Raw genomic sequence first — 19,794 nt, 5'->3', positions numbered from 1 at the left:
TTTATTTTTTATAATAACACATTAAAATAATTTAAAATTAAATTTATTTTTTACATTAACATTTTCTAACCTAAAAATAAAAGGGTCATAGTGAAGTGGAATGAACACGAGGTTTTTTTTTTCAGTTTTTCAAAAAACCATGTTTGATCATGGATGTGTGCAGGTCTTGTCCGAGGATCGCAATCATTGGATGGTCCAGGGGCTCGCTGTTCGACTGCGTGTGGCCACGCTTCTTGCCGTGTTCGCCGTCAAGGCACTGTCTGGCCCAATGCGAAGGTGGGGTCGCTTTGGGGTAAATCAAGCAATCAAGGCCATATGGGGACCCACACCAAGGATACCAATTCAAACTACCTCAGTTTTTTAATGTAATTTTCGTCATTGTTAATGTCAAAACGAGGTCAATTTGTTTTTACAGCACGGTAACTAAATCAGTACATTGATTTCTTCTAGAATTCTTAAATTTTCTTATCTATCAGCATTTTATTGTATGTTTTGGGTTGTATTTTTTTATATATAAATTTAAAATATTAATTTGAATGCATAATTTTAATTTAAATTCAAAGATAAATTAACTTAAAATAATACAATTTAAATTTCAAACACAATATTAAATATCTAAATATAATTTTAAAATTAAAACATTTCTATTTAATAATCACTAAATTGTTGTCTCGTGCTACTAATCAATCAGATTGATTTTTTTAAATGAGAAAAAAACATCTAGGCATAGCTCATAATTTTTAATAGAAAAAAAACATGTGGGAGTTGACCAGATTAATTCGGATGACTGGTAAAAACATAGTTTGACTAAAAAAAATTAAGATAATATCTTTTTTAAAAAATATATATATTAATATGATAATAAATTAGACTGAACTGGGTCAACCAGGTTAAATTTTTAAATTCACGACTCGGGTCATGAAACCATGACAACCTCTTATAAAACAAAACAAAATAGATTATAAAACTCAATTCCCAATAAATTTATTATTAAATGATGAGATTAAAAAAATATGATTTGAAAAGGAAACACAATAAAATGTTACAATTCTACTCAGATTATAAGACTGAGAAAATTTTATAGAAAACAAACCAAAATAATTGACAGTCTAATTCATAATCAACTAAATGTTGAAATTGTTAAATGATGAATAAAAAAATCAATAATAATAAAAAAATTCAAGTTAACTATGTTAATCACTAAACATGTGACATGAGTTATAAGATGGAGATAACCACATAAAAAATAATTTATAATAAATTATAAAGTTTAATATATAATAAATCAATTGTTAAATGATGAAATTAAAGAAAAAAATATATTAATTTTTTTTTTTTTACAAAACAGACAAAATGAAACTAAAATATCCAAGTTGGAATCTGGCTGATAAATTTAGAATAAATCAAGATTCGAGATAAAATTAATTTCATGCTGTTTAGTTTTTTTTAAAATAATACAAAATATAGTTATCCCAGACAAAATTGAACTGAACCGACAACCTTGACTCGGAGCAAGGAGCGTGCCCTTCTCGGAGCTTAATTCAGGTTGCTTGCACTCAAAGAGCTTTGGGATCCATGACAGTTTCGGGTCTGCATCCATCCGAGGCTCGATCGTGACTGGGAGGTCCCGAGCCTTCTCCAGAAAAGCATAAAGTACGGGCCCATCAGTTATCTTAAGGAGCTTCATCACAGGGACAGAATCGTGAGAATATACAAAGGGTCTGCTTCGTGACATAGCCAAATACACAAATCTAGAATCTCGTTATTCCACCTAACTCCCATATATTTTCGAACCTGCATGTTCGGAGATGACGACCGCAAAATAAAATTCGTAGTCTGTAACTTACGTGTTGCAGATAATAATTGTTACTTGTGAAATTGTACTTTTATTTTAAAATATTTTTTTTATTATGTTATTTTATTTTATTTTATTACAGTGCTAAAACCAAAACAAAAAATAATAATTTTATTTCGTATCAATGAAATAGAAGTCATGTAAGTGTGATGCTATATGTATGAGATTTTTTTTTTTAATTCCACCCTTTATTTTTTTTATTTGATTTCAGCCTTATTGTTTTTTTTTTTCAAAGTTTATAAAAAAAAAAATTTTTACTCAATTTCATCCTTTAAATTTTAATTTGTTTGAATTTTAGTTTTTTGGTTAAACTCACATCTAAGATTATATGAGTTGTAAATTTTAAAAATTAACTCATCTTTAAGGGGTTAGCTCAAGATTTATTTGTTTTATTTGATATTTTTTTCAATTTTATCATTTGATATTTATTTAATTAGAGATTGGCTTTATTTTTTTTCAACTTCTTCTGTCCTTTGTTTTATCATTTTTTTTTTTCATTGGGTTCTCTAGTGTCTTTTAATTTATTATTTTTTATTAAGTTTATTTTATAAATAAACTATATTCTTGAGTTAAATAAAATTGATTGGTTAAATATAGACAGATGTTCATTCTCTCTTTTTCGCTTTCTTTATCGTGATGTTGCTCTAGCAACTCATATAGCTTCTTTTAATGTGTTGTGCACTTTTTTGTTGTGAGGTTTGAACTATCTCAGCAAAGTCTTCTGATGGTGAGCATTGTCCATGATAGAATAATGATGAATCTTCGCCGATTTTTTTTTATTTTGGATATAATATTAGCAATTTTTTTATTTTAGTTGATTATTACCAAGTATTTCTACGGTTTGTCTATTATTGTTGTTTATAGTTTAAATTAGGCTGTTACATTACCAAGTCTTATTAAATCTAGGCAAGTTAAGGACTTGAATTTTTTTTTTCTTTATAAATATTATCATTATCTAAATATCCATGTTGTATGTAAAAAAAAATATATAACAGGCCTGCCACGTAACACGAGTTATATATCTAGTAAGGAATTGAAAGTGAATGAAAGTTTCATCAAAATGGAGATTTTAAATTATGGTTCACATGGTACGTAGCTACATGTTCATGGCAAGAAATTGTGGATATGGAGCCTTCTTTCACATGGTGGGGGACATGGAGTTTCGTGTAAGAAATCTGTGACATTCTTGGCTGATCGGAGCTCAAACCGTTCCTTGTTCTCACTTCTAAGCCGTGCATTAGAGCCCAACTATGCCACTTAAGAGGATAAAGTAGAGTACTCTCAAAACTGTTGGTGATGTCTACTGCTACATTTCAACGCGCGGTTCCCGAAATTCATCAACCATGTTCAGCAACGACTGTCGGCGGAGATGTTGAAATCATAGATATTAGAGTACTTGTAAATGTATTAATGGTAGTCATTATTTTTTTTAAATAATTTTTATTTGTAAATATATTAAAATAATATTTTTTATTTTTAAAAAATTATTTTAAAAAGCATCGTATTAAAATAATTTAAAAATATAAAAAATTTAATTTTAAATTAAATAAAAATAATAATCTTTATCGCAAGGCCATTCGCAGCCTCAATATGTGTGTGCGCGCCTGTCAACGATTTCTAAACTAGGCCATCAATCTTGTGGATCCTAGCATCCTCATGTGAAGCCCTGTTGAATATTTGGACGATATATATATATATATATATAAAGATTATTAAGGCAATCTACTGGATTTTGACAACCAATACACACTTTGAATTCCCAGGCATCGAATTTCGAATTCCGAAATGCCATTTCTGAAATAATTTATAGACTTTTCCGAAGCTTGTTAATTACATTGGAGAAGGAGGGGAAATTTAATAATACCAAAATAAAAAATTAACATATTTAAATCATAATTTTTATCAATATTAAAATTATGTAAAAGATATTTATTTAATAATAATGCTATCAGGAAAAAATAATATTTTAATCCTTTATTCTAGCAACATAACAAGGTTCAAGGGCTATATATACCCCCTAAACCAACCAAGTAAAGAGATTATGATCTTCCTTCTCTAATACATATATATTTTCAAAGCATCTCTTTTTAAAATACTGTTTTTTTTTTATTTCTAAAAAGAGACTAGCTTAAGCATTTATAAGTCTAATCTATCAAAAAAGATTTTTTATAAGCACTGACCACATTGACTTACCAGACACTAGGTGTCAACTACTAGCCACCTTGATTAGGGAGAATATATTAAATGGCTAGAACCAAAATATTAATAGATTATCACACATGAACTTTGTTCCCGAGCTATTTAGATTTTTTAAGATATTATCATTAGCATCATTTATGAAAACCTGATAAAAAAACCATAGATAGTTCTTCTAGAATTAGTTTATCATTTCTCATTTTTATTTTTGGCTCAAAGGGATTGGATGTTGTCATATTAAGTAATAATCTAAAAGGCATGGGAAAAATATTGTTCCTCATGCCAAACAAATCAATATGGATTGCCGCAATTGTATTTGTTTTTTAATTTTTATTTCTTGTTTTTTTTTTAATTTCATCACTTAATAGTTGGTTGATTAATAATTGAACAACATAATTTTATTTGATTTGATTTTTTTCAATCACTTTAATATTTTACTGGTTTTTAATTTTATGAATATTTATTTTAAATAAAAAAAATATAAAACTCAATTAAATTTATAATTCAGGTAATGAGTTTGGCTTATTTACTTTGACTAGATAGAGATCATAATTAATAATTTGTTTTTGTTGTATAGATAGTTCTTAATTTATTGAATTAAAAATATACATAAATTTTTTAAATACTATTCAAAAAATATATATAAAAATACATAACAAAAACACACACACACACAAATCTCCAATAAAACAAAGGTTGCAGCTACTGGGCATTAAACTAGTTTTGACTTTGGTGAACAACTATGTTGACCATGGAGGGAGAAAAACAGTATGTGAACTAGGCAGCCAGTCAAGGATACTACAGGAGTCATATCAAGGTGAGGGTGACTCTCCTTCTGTCTCCCTGTCATTGTTGTCATCATTCATCCTACCATGGCTGACAACTTGAGAAACAAATGATACAACTACTGTAGTCTCTCTCTCTCTCTCTCTCCCTGCCATTGTTGTCATCATTCATCCTACCATGGCTGACAGCTTGAGAAACAAATGATCCAACTACTGTAGTCCCCCCCACCTCCATGTCCGTTCCTTCTATCTTGGCTGTATATATTGTATAGGCTATTCTCACAAGACGTATCAGTATCACCGGAGTCGCCGGAGTCGCTTACAAAGATGAGCCAACAATAATGGCTTGGGAGCTCATGAATGAACCCAGATGTGTCTCAGATCCATCAGGAAGGACCTTTCAGGTTAGCTAGACTTCTCCATCCTATCTTTTTTATTGCACTTCTGATTATCTTCATGAATACGGTATTTTCAGCCTTCAATATCTCTCAACTCTATTATCTTTTGAATCTTGAGAGTTCCTTAATGTTGTTTTCCAAATCTACTCAGATCACTGAAGGGGCTGTAGAGATTATTTTTCAGAATATATTTTATTTAAAAAATATATATATAATCATTAAAAAAAAACATGGTTAAATCGCAGAGGTAAACAACTCCAAACAGAGTCTGTCTGTCTGTGTGGTCATAAGAACTCGCCAGATCGGAGCTTATCTGTTACATTTCCTGCCACCAAACCCTCGAGGTTGACTGTATTACTGTTGGCATAGGATTAGGTGAGAATTTTGGTAGCATTAATCTCGTTAACATGATCGGACAAAACACGAGGTCACTTCAGGACTAACCAAAAGCAGCACGCAAAAGAAGTGGACTCCAACGTCCAATAGGAGCTTTAAACTCCTTGTCAGTAAGAAAATTGATTTGATCACAGGATAAGAAAAGCCAAATTATTAAATAAAATACTCCTGTTTGATTTTACTTAACGTGGCTTTGCATGGCAAGCTTGGATTACAGAGATGGCTTCTTACTTGAAATCTATTGATGGAAACCATTTGCTAGAATAGCAGTAAATATTAATTTTTAAAGTGTTTTTTAATTAGAAAATATTAAAATAATATATTTTAATACTTTATTATTAGAATATTAAAATGTTATAAAAATATTCAAAATATTTTAAAAATATAATTGAACCTTAATTTCAAACACCATCTTGATCTTAAAAGCGGCAATCCAATCCAAACTTTCTTTCACGCAGGGACAGATTTCATTGCCAACAATCAGATCCCTGGCATTGACTTTGCTACCTTAAAAACAAACAATAACGTAAAGCCTAAAACTATCCCTGGCTTTTGTTCTGTTAAGTCACGCGGTGTAAGAATCTGAGCAAATAGCATTTTTCCTGGCAACACAGACTTTCCTCACCAAACACGGCTATTTTTCTCTATGAACAGGCTAACTTATTCAGGTGAAAGCAAGCCAAGAATCCCTTTCGAACAATTGGCTTAACGATCATATCCAAGATGCACAGAACATCCTTCAGAAGCAAGTTCTGTTCAGAGAGTTCGGAGAATCATTGAGAAAGTTAGCAGTGGAGGTGCTGCCGCCGCCGGCATGCTCTGCAACTACTTACTGAAAGAATGGACGCATTCCGAGACGGGCATGAAGTAGTCTCTATTAGGGGATGTATCAGCTAATCCAATAGTGTTTCTTTTAGTGAAAAGGAAAAGGAAGCAGTTAAATCCTAAATCCTGGGAAATAATTTTTATAAAAAAAAAATTAAAAAAACTAATTAAAATAAATTAAAAATAAATTCAGTTTGATTATGCTATAAAAAATAAATTGATAAATAACTTTTTAATATTTTAATTTTTTAAAGTTTATTAAAAGAATAAATATGAAATGATAAAAAAATTGAAGAATAATTTTTTTTTTAAAAAAAATTAATTTCAAATAAAATAAATATAAGACCAGATTTGATAAATAAAAAAATTAAAAATATAATAAAATTAAAAAATATATAATTTCATAAATTATTTTCAATAAAAATAAATAAAAACAAAAAAAAAATCAAATATGATAGATAAAAATTTGCAATTAAAATAATGATAAAAAAAAACAAATAACAATAAAAAAATAAAAACTAAAGATATAAAAATTAAATTTTAAGAGATGCAATTAAAAAAAAAATTCAAAACAAAATATATTTCAATCAAAAGTTTGAAAATCAAATTTGATATAATCATCAAATAATAAGATAATTTTCCATAACTTTTAAAAAACATTATATTTTGCTAAAAATCAAAACAAATATTTTTTTTAAAAAAAAATATTTCCTGTTAACTAATTTTTTTTAATAATAAATAACCACAGAAAATTTTTAAAAATCATTTTAAAAAAATCACTTTCCATTAAACTAAACAAACAACCTCCGCTTAGAATCCAAATCATCCCCTCCTTGACTATGGCAATTTTATTCTAGTGCAAAGATTAATTCTGATCCAGCCAAACAGGGCTGAAGTTTTAAAGTCGGAATAAAAGCTGTATTATCAGTCCTGTTAAGCAATGAACCTGTCCGTATTTCTAAACGGACTTCAGGCACCTTCGATTTATTCATTCAAGTTAAAATACTACCTCTTCTAGCCTGTTCTGTCACATATGGAAGGAGTAAGTAATTTACGTACAAAGCAGTTCTTTGTGATCACAGCAACCAAATGCAAAGATGCGGATTGATTGCTCCCTCAGCTTCCTCGCTAGGATTCAGCTTTTTCTAGATAATGGTTCCATCTTTAATTGTTGCATTCTTCAGGACCGCTGTGATCCCTGATCTAATGTAAAATCCTTCACTTGGTCTGTCTGCTTCTTGAACACCCTGATGAGCCAGAGCAGATGCATGTCGATCAAACACAGGACACTTCTAGGTGGTATGGAAAACACTCCAAGATGAAATGAAGTTTAGGGAGAACAGAAAGTTATACTTACATCAGCATTTGTGATGATCACATCTTTTCCTATCTTGGCATTCTTATCAATAATACAATTCCTGGGAAAAAAATGCATATGTTCTGCCATCAGGCCAAAGAATCCAAATATAAAAATTTAAATAGGTATAAGCAATTATGATTGGATGATGTTACATGAAAGAATCGATAAAGCATTATATACTGCAGAAACAACATGCAGGTCTCATCTTGTACACTGAAAGTTTCTGCATGCGTGCCTGTGCATGGGAAAGAGGAGTTGCAGCCAGGATCTTACCTGATTTTGGTATTCTGACCCACGCCAATTGGAACCTTTCCTTCCGCTAGCAGAGAGGCAATTTCAGATTCAGTTTGATAGTAGTCAGCACCCATCATCATAGTATCCTGGAGATATAAGCACCCTCTCGTTAGGCTATTACCATAATCAGTTCTCTCTCTGGAATTGAAGGACAAATTGGCCAAGCTTCTACATGATGCCATCTTGGCATCAACTAGCGATCACTATTTATGTTAAAATTCATGCACACAAAATCATGTGCACTTATGGGATTTCAATAAAAAAAAACTAATTGAGTACCTATCTTACAAATGCATCTGACCAGTAGTACATCTTGACCCTCATTCAGATGGCAGAAATATGCAATTGGAGTGGGGAGTTTCGGAAAATGATGCCTTGAAGACACTGCAAACGCAATGCCTTATAGAATGCACTCTGGTTTTTGCAGAATGATCTATCTTTCCCACGACTTCCTTAATATTGCAATAACATTGCTTAAGATCATCATTATAGATTTTAATGGTATTTTTTTTAAATGCAGTATAATATCATTTAGTGTCACCAAACACCATATATAAACCAAATATAAACAAAAGCACTATCTGGAACTGGTATAGGCCCCTAAAAGTATATTGTTGTCATTGGACATCCTCCAATAATGTGCATTCCAACATAACTGGCCATGGTGGCGCCAAATTCCTGGCATACTGGCGTGCTTAATTTCATCTGCTGCCATCTAGGAGCCTATTTTTGGCTGAACTAATCAAATCCAATAGGGTTAGAATGTGATGCCCGTAAATCCAGAACCCTGCCTCTGTAAGTCAATTAATTTAATACCAAAGAAAGCCTTCTTAATCCAGTACTAGCTTTAAACAAGAAGGGAAGAGAAGCCAGGAGAAAAGGAAAGAAAAGGGTAAGAAAGCTAGCTTACTCTAAGCTCAACACCACTCTCTAAACGCGAGCGGACTCCTACAATAGAATGTTGCACGCTACATTCTCGTAAAAAGCAGCCATGTGAGATTATTGCCTCGACAATCTGCAACAAAAAAATGTTATGAGATGCAACAAGCACATTAGAAATTGTAAACTCATTTGCAATTGAAATCATACCCTGCATTTATCAACTTTAGTAGGCGGTAAGAATCTAGGAGAGGTGAAGAAAGGTGTCTTTGGATCGTAAAATTCAAACTTTGGTGGCTGCATTGAAGAAAACCAACCGATTAATTTGCAGAACCATGACTTTTTTGAAGAAAGGAAAGCCCCTCATTGCAGTGCTACCAAGTTACCACAGAAACAAATGGTATGACAATAACGCCAACCTGCTCCGTGAGGGCCAAATTGGCATCAAAAAGGGACTTTATTGTTCCAATGTCCTCCCAGTAGTCGTTGAATAAATAAGCCTGAAAATTAAAAGAAATCAGAAATGCAGAAATTCAATTACTGGAATAAAGTTAACTGATGCAAATTAACTAGAAATGAAAAATTGGATGAAAAGGAAGGGCAAGTGGATGAATCTATGATTGAGTAGCAATCTCACCTGCACATTATGCTCCTTCACAGCAGATGGAATGATTTCAGAACCAAAGTCGTTGCATGAGGGATAGCTAGACCTCAGAAGCTTCAGCAAGACATCAGTTCTGAACACATAAACGCCCATTGAAGCAATATAGGGAAATTGCATGGCTTCTTGCTTGGAGAGTCCGAGAAGAGTGGTATCAACTTGCTGCAGTGCAAAGAAAATTTCACTAGCTAGATATAAAAACTAAGCGCATATCAACTTAGAGAAGACCAGAAAGGACCTTAATTAAGTCTATAACTAAGAATTGGAGCTCAAAAAATAAATGAGATAAGTACAGACTAACTACCATTGCTTTCAGATCAGTGCCCTTAGGTTTCTCAGCAAATTGAATGATACGCCCAGTGCTATCAATCTTCATCAGTCCATAATCTGATGCACGACTGCAAGATAACTAATTTCAATGAATTTCCAAATGCACAACAATATTTATCAACAATTAATGTTATGAATGATGGCAAATTGAATGACATCAAATAAAATTCTATAGTTACCAGACACTGCCACAAGACCATGCAATATACCGTAAAAGTACTCAAAAGATACCTGTCATCCATGGGTACACAGGAAACTGTAATATCTGCGTTAGTGTCGATATGCTTCTGCAAATGCATTAGACATCAAAAGGCAGAAGTTAAGTCGGATTGTAGGAATCAGACACAATAGAAAACTGTATTTGATGCAATATCCCACAAGTGAACACATAAAAAAAGTACCTGAACAAACTCCATGTAGTTCATTCGATAAAGATGATCACCAGACAAGATCAATACATGCTCCACGTTCTTGGTCCTTGCATCCTGAATAAACAAGTGAAACCCATTTAGTCAAATTTACACTGGTAAGTTCAAATCTTCGACAGAAAGCAAAATTCTGAGCTCTCACCTCGAACATCCATATAAATTGCCTCACAGCATCTGCAGTTCCTTGAAACCACTTCTTTCCTGCTTCCCCTGGTGTTTGAGTAGCTGCCAAAACCTGTTCCTCGGGCAAAGATGTCTCTCTTAAAAACTTTAACACCAGTAGTTGAAAATAACACTCGATTTGACAACAAAGACAACTCTGTAGTCGCATGATTGATAAAGTAATAAGCAATTTAACAGAAAGGCATTCTTTCATGATATTGCCATGCCTCAATAGACCAAAGCATAAGCTCCTCCTATGATACTGTTCTGGTGTCTTGTATACAATTTAGAAGATTCAAAACACTCCTTCACCAAAACCATCTTACCTCCACAAATCCATCTCCAAAACTAACACCATTGCCAAAGTTATAAGTACGGGCTAGATGCCGATTGAGTGAGAAGGAATTGAACTGGGTTAGGATGAAAATCTTCTTTATCCCACTATTGATGCAATTACTCATAGGAATATCAATCAACCTGTAACAGCCTCCAATTGGAACCTGTATTTAAGAAACACAAACATAAATCTACAGTTATTCTTAATAAATAAAAAATCCAAGTCCCCACTATCATTTCAGCTTTTTCACAAAAACTCAAAAATTATTTCTAGAAACCATGAGCTAATCAAATCTTACCGCGGGCTTGGACCTTCTGCTAGTAAGAGGAAAGAGGCGCGTCCCGGCTCCTCCACCTAATATGATCGAAGCTACATTACTTGGGTCTGCCTGTGGAGTCTCAAACACCGGTGCCTCAAAAATCTAAAATAAAAAATCAGAATAAAAAATACTTAAGTATTGCAACCTAGCAGAATCAAACATTAAAATATAAACATCAGATGTTGAACAGTGTTGCAATTACCACAGTTTCTTCCTTAACATCTGATGTAAGAAGAGAGTAAGCAACTCCAGGCTTGATCTTGTTAACACCACTTCTCAAATTTTTCCGCAACTGGGCTCTCGAATCCCAGCTCTTCAGGTTCTTCTTAAGATTCTCACCCCAAAAGATAGTCCCATCATTTCCAACACCTCCTTTGTTAAAATTTACCGCAATGGCGTCAGCACTTGCCATCAAGGCACCACAGAAAGAATCCATCTTTGAATCAAATCAAGAAACTACAACCCCAACTATTTTTCCCTTTTTTAAAATGTAAGATCCAAGAAATTTGGAATCCTAAAACATTAGTAACATGACAATTCCAAAATGTAAAAATGTTTTCTTGAAGGTCCCTAAATAGTCAGAAACCAGAGCGGATGCAAAAACGACGAGAGACAAAAGCCCACCCTGTTAAATCTAAAGCTTTGAATGTCAGAATCCAAATGGTCCAGATAAAAAAAAAAGACTAAAAAGATCAAATTTTTTCACTGGCTGGCAATAATTTAGGAAAAAAAAAACTGAAAATGTGTGAACTTTGAGTGTCTGACAGTTGCAGGCAGGATAGGAGATTGGATGCAAGAGTGGTGATTAGTTCAGATTGTGAAGTCACGAGAAACAAAGGAAGTAATGGTGGCTTTTGAATATTCTACAGAAAGATTTGGAGGAGAGAATCACTTGTGATCTCTATGTATATGCCACTCTTGACTCCTCAGTCTGCGGTTGCCACAGTTCTATGGGCTTCTAGTGCAAGCGTGTTAGCTCCCTTGATCCTTGCTATTTCTAGTCACTAGACAACATCTTTTTGAGAGAGAGAGAGAGAGAGAAAAAGTATTTATCAATTTGTTTGATTTTGCTTATCTTGTTCATCATTTTCTTGTGATGGACCTCAAAACAACAATAGTCCATTAACGCTACGCTTCTTCTTAACTCTCTTAATATAATTTTTAGAAGTGTTTTATATCATTTTTTAAAATAAAAAAGTGAGTGATTTTATCAAATTAAGTTTTTTTTTTTTTTTTGGAGTAGAGATTCAAATTTAAGAGATCCAAAAGGGTTGCGATCACGAGTATAAATGGAGCTGCAAGCTCATTGCTCCAAACAAGTAATTTGACAGCTATAGTTTGACATTTCAAAATACGATTATTTACAGCAAATGGAATAAATGGACTCGAAATATTAAAAAAAAAAAAATCATGCTCGTGTATATGCAAACAAAATGTCCACACTACACCAGATTAATGGGCAAAAACGAGCTATATTTTTCATTCATCACCGGAGAAGACACCGGAGGAGCCAAAGCAGGCAGCTGATAATGTTAGGTGCGGACTTGGACAGGCATGGTTCACTAGTGCAAGTTGGGAGGCACGCAAGGGGTGTTGAGGCTTTAGGTTCAAGCTGGCCATTAACATTGAACACAAGTAATAGGAATGTTGTGAAAAATGTGAACACAAAATCATTGATCAGATTCTCCATTTTTACTGCACAAACCGAATGTTTCTGATCACTGACCAAATAAGCCTTTTGTTTTCTTTTAGAAAAGAGGTTTAGAAAAATAGAGAATATGGATGTAAATTAAGTTTCAAACTAGTTTCCTAAATTAAGTTATTTGACACTTGTTTAGCTCAAAAATTTCTTTCATATCATATTTTTCTAAACTGAGTCCAAACATTAAACACATTCATATCCTGCATAAACAACCGATACTTTTATACTATTTGTTTGTGTTGTTGGATCTTTTTTTTTTAATTTTTTTTGTTTTAAATTGTTTTTATAGGTTAATATAAAAAAAATATATATATTATTTTAATATATTTTCAAACAAAAATATACTACTAAGATTTTATGTTATAGTTTTTAACTATTATTAAAAGTACCTTCTTATTTTTTACAATTCATATGCTCAAATACATTTTCAGTAATTAATTTTCCTACAACGAAAGAGTAGAACATGTGCAGTCTCTGTTCTGGTTTTCACAAAGAATGATTGCATAATATTTGAAATATACATTTTTTTATTTAATTTTTTATATATTTTTTTAATTTAAAAACACATCATAATAATATTTTTTATTCTTAAAAATTAATCCTTGACATTAACATATTTAAATTATTTTAAAATATTAAAATAATAATTTAAAACTAAAAAAAATAAATGCACGGTTATACCCAATGAAAAACGGACCCTTGGGGAAGCAATGATAATTTCAAATATGTACGATAAAATGGACTTTTATTCTAAAATATAATTAACAAGATGTACGGTTGGTATTCGATCACATACACACCGTCGGGTTCTTGTTTTGGAGGACCATCGACCACGTTAACGCTGACCATGTGAAGACTTCGAGTCCCGAGTTTTGTTTCAGGGTGACAAGTGGACATAAACGACAGGCTGGTATTTACTCTGGAAAGTACTAAGCAGTAGATGACCCCACGTGTCTGTCACTTTCAATCTCTGCCTTCCAGATTGCGTTTGTTAACGTGGCACCGCCTTAACAAAGAAGCTAGATTTTGGTTTCTTATAAAATATTGATAAGATCGGATTTATAAAATATAAAAGAATCAAATGAATCGGATCCCTCAAAACTTAACCTGATTAAATTAAAAATTAGCTGCAAATCCTAAATTTTACAGGTAAATCTGTCAGACCCAGTGAGATTCAATAAATATAATTTTGTTGTGCTGGACGGTTCTTGAAGTTTTTATCTATTTGGTCAACGAAAATTTTAGGGTAAATCAGTCCACGCACAAAAACTTGATTTTAAGACAACAGGTGTATTTTTTAATGAATTTAAGATAGATATGGTTCCTATTGTTTTTTAACCAAACATCCTCGAATTGTCTATTTCATATTTTTGAAATCCAGGTTAGTACGGCAAATCAACCTAATATTCAACTGATTTAGAATTAAAATTAGACTGGATTGGAAAAAAAAAAATATATATATATATATAGCATAACTTGTTGGGTTGACTTGGTAATTCAAATGACTTGGTTAAAAATCTGGTTGTAACTCGTTAACTTTTTTTTTTATACTAAAATAATATCATTTTAATTTTTTTAAAAAAATTAACCTCGATAACTTGGTAGCCCAATTAAGACCCGAAACTCATACTAGGTCTAAAAACTATAGTCTACTTTGAAAGATTCATCACTTCAAATTCTTCAGTCAAAAAATATAAAAAAATATTGACCTCAGTATAGTGGATACATGAATTCGAGGTTTTTTTTGAAGTATAGTCAATATTATTTTTAAATAAATATTTTTATTTAAAAATATATTAAAATAATAAATAAAATATTAATTTAAAGATTTGTTTTTAAAAAAATAAAAAATTTAAAAAAGTACGGTTCAATCGTGAAAATATATTTATTAATTTTTAGAATATATTTTTTTATTTAAAAAGTATTTTTAATTTTTTAAATTAATTTTTGTAATATAGTAATATTAAAAATATATTATTTTAATATATTAAAAAAAACAATTAGAAAAATAATCTTTGCCTATTTTAATTGAATTTTACGAGACAACATTCTACATAAGCATGCCGTAACGTTCTTGAATTGTACTTTGTACAAAATTCCACGTGTCGATATGTAAGTTCATACGGTGGAGCAAGGTGCCACTTCAACATGTAAGCATGTGCTATGGTTACATATGTTGAGGAACTTTAGCAGCCTCTGTCTCACGACTGCGATGTTTGCTGCACTTCTGACCGTTCACGTGGCGGAATATGAATATGAACTTTAGCAGCCTCTGTCTCACGACTGCGATGTTTGCTGCACTTCTGACCGTTCACAAGTATTCAAATGCACGGCCTGCCCCCTGGACCGATGGTGTGTCAATTTGCTGATAGACTGGTCATCACCGTTTTTCTCCTTGCGCGTGATATTCGCTATAATTTTTATTTTTTTTCAATTTTAATTATGTATTTCAACATTGAGTTTATCAAGTACTATATTTTATAATTTTTTTTTATGTATTTTTTATAAGGTTGTTCTAATTTTATGAACCGAAACGCGGGTTTAACGAGCTGGCTCAAGTTTTTTTCTCTTTTTTTTATTTGTTTTTTTTCAAATTTATCCATCAATACCAAGCTAATTGAGAATTAGATTTTACGGTTTATTTTGACTTGTTTTATATGAGATTATCTTTGTCTCGTAACTTGAGTCATGAATTTAACGGGTTAACCCAAAATAACTTATATCTTTTTTATCAATTTTTTTTAAATTATCACATATTTCAATACTATGTTTATTAAGAATTGAGTTTCATAATTTGTTTCAACTTACTTTATACTAGGTTTTCATGGTTTCAAGATGAGCTTGACAGGTCATGAGTTAACTTGAGTATTTTTTTAATTTTATTTTTCCAACATTGAATTTATTGAAAATTAAGTTTTATAATTTTATTTTGACTTGTTTTCTACGAGTTTGTTATGGTCCCATAACCTAGCATGCATATTGGTAGATTAACATGGTTTGATTTGAATTAATTTGGTGTGTCGTCATTTTGATATTTATAAAAAATAACCCTCATTGAATATTTATTTCAAGTCAAATTATATTTTTTCACTGATTACTCGGGTTGTCTTTGAATTCATTAAGCTGACCAAATCATATCAAGTTAATTCTCACATATTTTATATTTTCTATAATAAAAAAATATTAATAAAGTTTAAATAATTTTTTTTTGTTCTGAAAAAAATTATTCAAGTTGCAACGTGGTAAAAGTCAAATATCTAATCTAATGTGATACTTGAAACATTGATCCGAATGAAGACACGACGACTTGCATGAAACTGGAGCTATGATAAAACTAATATTTTACTTGAAAAAATATTGAAAAAACTAATATTTTACTTGAAAAAATTATTGAAAAAAGTTTATTTACTTGTTTGTTTCTATATTTTAAAAGTTAATTTTTTTTTTAATTTTAAATTAATATTTTTTATTGTTTTTAGATGATTTTGATAAATTAATATAAAAAATAATTTTTTAAAATTAAAAAATATATTATTTTATTTCATTTTTAAATAAAAATACTTTAAAAAATAATTATAATTATATTCTCAAACGGGTTCTAAAATTATTTATCGCGTGGGCAAGAATTATGTCCGTGAAATAATTGGAGAATAGTTTAACTAATTTGGTACTTTCCATTATTGAACGACAAAATTAGAATTAACCGAAGACCTCATATAAACTTGGATCAAAGAAAATCAATGAGCCAAACACGGAAACACCCATTGCTGAACTTCTCTATGATTATTTTCCCGTACAAATTTCTCCGTGATAAATACATTCCTGATGTGGAAATAAATGAGTTGATGTGGATATATAAACGAGTTAGAATCACAGTTATTAAACACACTCAACAGATTGATCCAATAAATTTGTAATTTAAGGTGAATTGAAAAACATATTAATCCGATAAATTTGGATTAATTCTATGATTGGTCAGTTAAATCTGATATATTTTTTTAAATAAAGTAATTAATTTAAATGATTTGCAAGGGAACACGATGCCTCAAGCACCTATCCCAAATATTTCGGGCATTACAGGACTGGCCCAAGAGAATCATAAATGCTGACCCAGAATTGAAAAAGGAAAAAATCGAGCTAGACACAGCCAGCACCAAAAAGCCCATGACCGCAAAAAACCTCATCCTCAACAAATACTCCATCACCACCACCCTTTCTCCTCTCTACCTCACAGGCACAAGAAACATGGCACTTAGTCTGACTAACACTTTCCTCCAAACCAAACCAATCTCCCCTCCTCTCCCACCCATCAAAAAGGTAAGCTTACCCTAAACCCACTCGTAAAACAGTATATATTTTTAAAAATCTTGGTTACTTATTATTATTTTTTATTAATTGCAGGTGAAGGGAAGTGCGGCAGGGAATTACGGGCTGCAAGTGACGTGCAGGAAGAAAGACATACACCCAGAGTTCTATCAAGACGCCAAGGTGTATTGCAACGGAGAGCTAGTGTTGACAACAGGTGGGACCAAGCAAGAGTACGTGGTGGATGTGTGGTCAGGCAACCATCCGTTTTACCTCGGAAACCGGTCCGGTGTTCTCGTAGATGCTGACCAGGTGGAGAAGTTCCGTAAGAAATACGGAGGGCTTTCGCAGATTATGGAAATTCCTGTACTTAAAGGTGAGGTTATTTTGCCTACCAGGAAAAAGTCTTCTGCTGGTAAAGGGGGCAAGAAGAAGTAGAAACCATAAGGTATGGATAATCGTTTGGGGTGATTTGGGGGCTTTGGTTTGGTTTGTCTGGTAATTGTAAAATGATGCACACCTGTTTGATGAAATGCCTATTTTTTGTTGTTAAAAAGTGAATCTTTTGTGGGCTTATATGATGCTGCAATGCCTTGTGTCTATTTTTTGTTAGCTGCTGGATTTATAGCAGAATAGAAATAATTGAACCGGAATGTACTCGGCCGGATACCTATATCATAAGGGCTAATTTTTAGAGTGCTGACATTTTAGGTTTATGTGAGGTTAAGGAAAAAATGACTTCTGCATTGTTGCATAATCCGCTGTTCTGATGGAAACCTGTTTAAGAATCAAATCTCAGAGGATGTTCATACATGGAGCATGTTGTGGAATTCCTTTCAAATGTTAAGCTGTGAGTGTTAATTTTTAAATTAGCCTACGTTTCTTTCAGCTTTCAAGGGAATGGGAGTTGCAGATTGAAGTTTTTGATGTCTTAGAACGGGGGTTAAGTGTGGTGGTACTTCAGGTTTTATTTTTTATTTTTGCACAGAGGCTATCATAGATGCAGATATGTATAGAAGAAAAGGATACTTTTAATGGCAACTTATTGCACTGACACAATTAAACATTGACACGAAGGACATAGATGCAACTCATAATAGCCATAGATGGCTTATTTGATAGATACCAAGCACACGGGTAGTTATAGTATCATTCATTTGGAGTTGGATGGCGAAACTTGATGATCATCATTCTGGCATAGAGTTTAAGACTTGATTAACAGTTGAAGTAGCAGAAACATGCGAATCCTGGCAAGCTCCATGAACTGCCCTCTGCAACGTCTTGCATTCACAAATTCGCCTCTGGCAGAGTTTTGCTTCTGTCATCGGCACCTCCGCAATCCAGAATTAAGTAACCATACATTCATGAATTCTCAAAACTAACACTCATAGGGAAGCCACAAAAGGAGTAATAAGTTGACATATCATATACACGTGATAATGTAAAAGATAATCGAAGACAGAATAGACAGAACTGTGATCATGCATCATATCAGTGGATACGAGGAGGAAGAGGGAGAGCAGGACCAACGAATGTACATGATTTGTTAGCTTAGCCATATTTTCTGTCTAGTCTTTGAAACTGGGAAATGGGTGTATTTTTCTGGTGTTGGAAGTCTTTGTATTTATAGCGGGATGGATCAGCATTTTTTTTATTGTCCCCTTGTATCAGAGTAGTAAGAGTAAACCTCTCTTGAAGATTTGAGAACAAACAAGCACAATAAGTTTTGACATTCTTGAGAGATGACAGACACGTAAACTTGAAGCCAGTTTGGCTGCTCATTTGGAATTCGAAGTTTTCGTCATGTCTTTTTTGGCACATAATTAACTGGGGATCCTTATAAGTTGTCTCTGAGAAGGCTAGCGAAGACCAGGATAATGTAGAAACATTTATGACTGGAAGTCAAAATGCAAGTGCATGGGGCTTGGTGGAGATTAAGCTTGCAACTTGATGTGCTTCCACGGTGGTCTGGCAAGGCAAATGACCTCAAAACACAAGTTGTGAATTTATGAGCTCAAAATTTCAGTTGGACCCTCATTTTTTTAGAAAGTTAAGGGGTGGCAGTGTCGACAACAACAGCATAGTTTTAGTGATAAAGATTTCATTTTCGGCGGTGATGGTCCTCGACCGCTTGGCTTAGCAGTAAAGATTTTTGTTCTCCCCGTTCAATTGTTGGATTCTTGCCTTACCATAGACGGGGCTGGCAAAAAACTTTACTTCAGTTCAATTGTTGGATTCTAGCCGTGCCGTGTACAAGGTTGGGGGATAAACGTTACTTCAGTTCATGTGGCTCCATTTAAAGCTAGAACTTTCAGACATGACACAGATTTGGTGATGAGACCTAGATGTGTAGGTGTGTTATGATTGCAATGTGTCCTGTCCATAACCGGATATAGCTTGTCTCATTGTTGGCAATACATACAGACATGTGTGTGCACGGACTGCAACAATAGATTCTGAAGTCATTCAATTTGAAAGGGTATTTTCACTTGATTTAGTATTGCTTATCGGGCCACCGGAAAATAATTTTCCGCCGAGTAGACCTTTCAAGCGAGTGCATTA

The 19,794-nt window shown here is 32.5% G+C and overlaps 2 protein-coding genes across 4 annotated transcripts; one reads left to right on the top strand and one right to left on the bottom strand.

Moving 5' to 3' along the window:
• Positions 1 to 7,351: 7,351 nt before the first annotated feature.
• On the bottom strand, positions 7,352 to 12,344 carry LOC118052798 (glucose-1-phosphate adenylyltransferase large subunit, chloroplastic/amyloplastic). Of its 3 annotated transcripts, XM_035063861.2 has the most exons (14): positions 11,428 to 12,339; positions 11,205 to 11,327; positions 10,896 to 11,069; positions 10,550 to 10,642; positions 10,381 to 10,464; positions 10,211 to 10,266; positions 9,954 to 10,047; positions 9,626 to 9,811; positions 9,408 to 9,488; positions 9,199 to 9,285; positions 9,020 to 9,124; positions 8,089 to 8,195; positions 7,813 to 7,873; positions 7,352 to 7,702 (listed from the first exon to the last, which is right to left on the bottom strand). In XM_035063861.2, the coding sequence occupies exons 1-14, from the start codon at positions 11,659 to 11,661 to the stop codon at positions 7,601 to 7,603; spliced, it is 1,587 nt and encodes a 528-aa protein (XP_034919752.1). In that variant the 5' UTR covers positions 11,662 to 12,339; the 3' UTR covers positions 7,352 to 7,600. The 3 variants fall into 3 exon arrangements, with proteins under 3 accessions (XP_034919752.1, XP_073263671.1, XP_073263672.1); XM_073407570.1 differs by lacking the exons at positions 7,352 to 7,702; positions 7,813 to 7,873 and adding an exon at positions 8,389 to 8,561 and having other exon boundaries at positions 11,428 to 12,344; XM_073407571.1 differs by lacking the exons at positions 7,352 to 7,702; positions 7,813 to 7,873; positions 8,089 to 8,195 and adding an exon at positions 8,599 to 8,902 and having other exon boundaries at positions 11,428 to 12,343.
• A 4,723-nt stretch (positions 12,345 to 17,067) lies between these two features.
• On the top strand, positions 17,068 to 17,808 carry LOC118052799 (large ribosomal subunit protein bL31c). Its single transcript, XM_035063863.2, has 2 exons — positions 17,068 to 17,244; positions 17,329 to 17,808. Exons 1-2 carry the CDS (start codon positions 17,092 to 17,094, stop codon positions 17,668 to 17,670), a joined length of 495 nt encoding a protein of 164 aa, XP_034919754.1. The 5' UTR covers positions 17,068 to 17,091; the 3' UTR covers positions 17,671 to 17,808.
• The last annotated feature ends 1,986 nt before the right edge of the window (positions 17,809 to 19,794 follow it).

Source organism: Populus alba, chromosome 2 (assembly GCF_005239225.2).
Source record: "Populus alba chromosome 2, ASM523922v2, whole genome shotgun sequence".
NCBI lineage: Eukaryota > Viridiplantae > Streptophyta > Magnoliopsida > Malpighiales > Salicaceae > Populus > Populus alba.
Note: the sequence above shows the minus strand (reverse complement) of the source record. Positions and strands in the feature narration are given on the sequence as shown.

Coding starts and splice junctions, on each gene's coding strand:
- LOC118052799 (XM_035063863.2), top strand. CDS start 17,092: ATGACCGCAAAAAACCTCATCCTCAACAAATACTCCATCACCACCACC. Junction 17,245..17,328: donor CTCTCCCACCCATCAAAAAG/GTAAGCTTACCC, acceptor TATTAATTGCAG/GTGAAGGGAAGTGCGGCAGG.
- LOC118052798 (XM_035063861.2), bottom strand. CDS start 11,661: ATGGATTCTTTCTGTGGTGCCTTGATGGCAAGTGCTGACGCCATTGCG. Junction 11,070..11,204: donor GCAGAAGGTCCAAGCCCGCG/GTAAGATTTGAT, acceptor TCTTAAATACAG/GTTCCAATTGGAGGCTGTTA. Junction 9,489..9,625: donor TGAAGGAGCATAATGTGCAG/GTGAGATTGCTA, acceptor TTTAATTTTCAG/GCTTATTTATTCAACGACTA.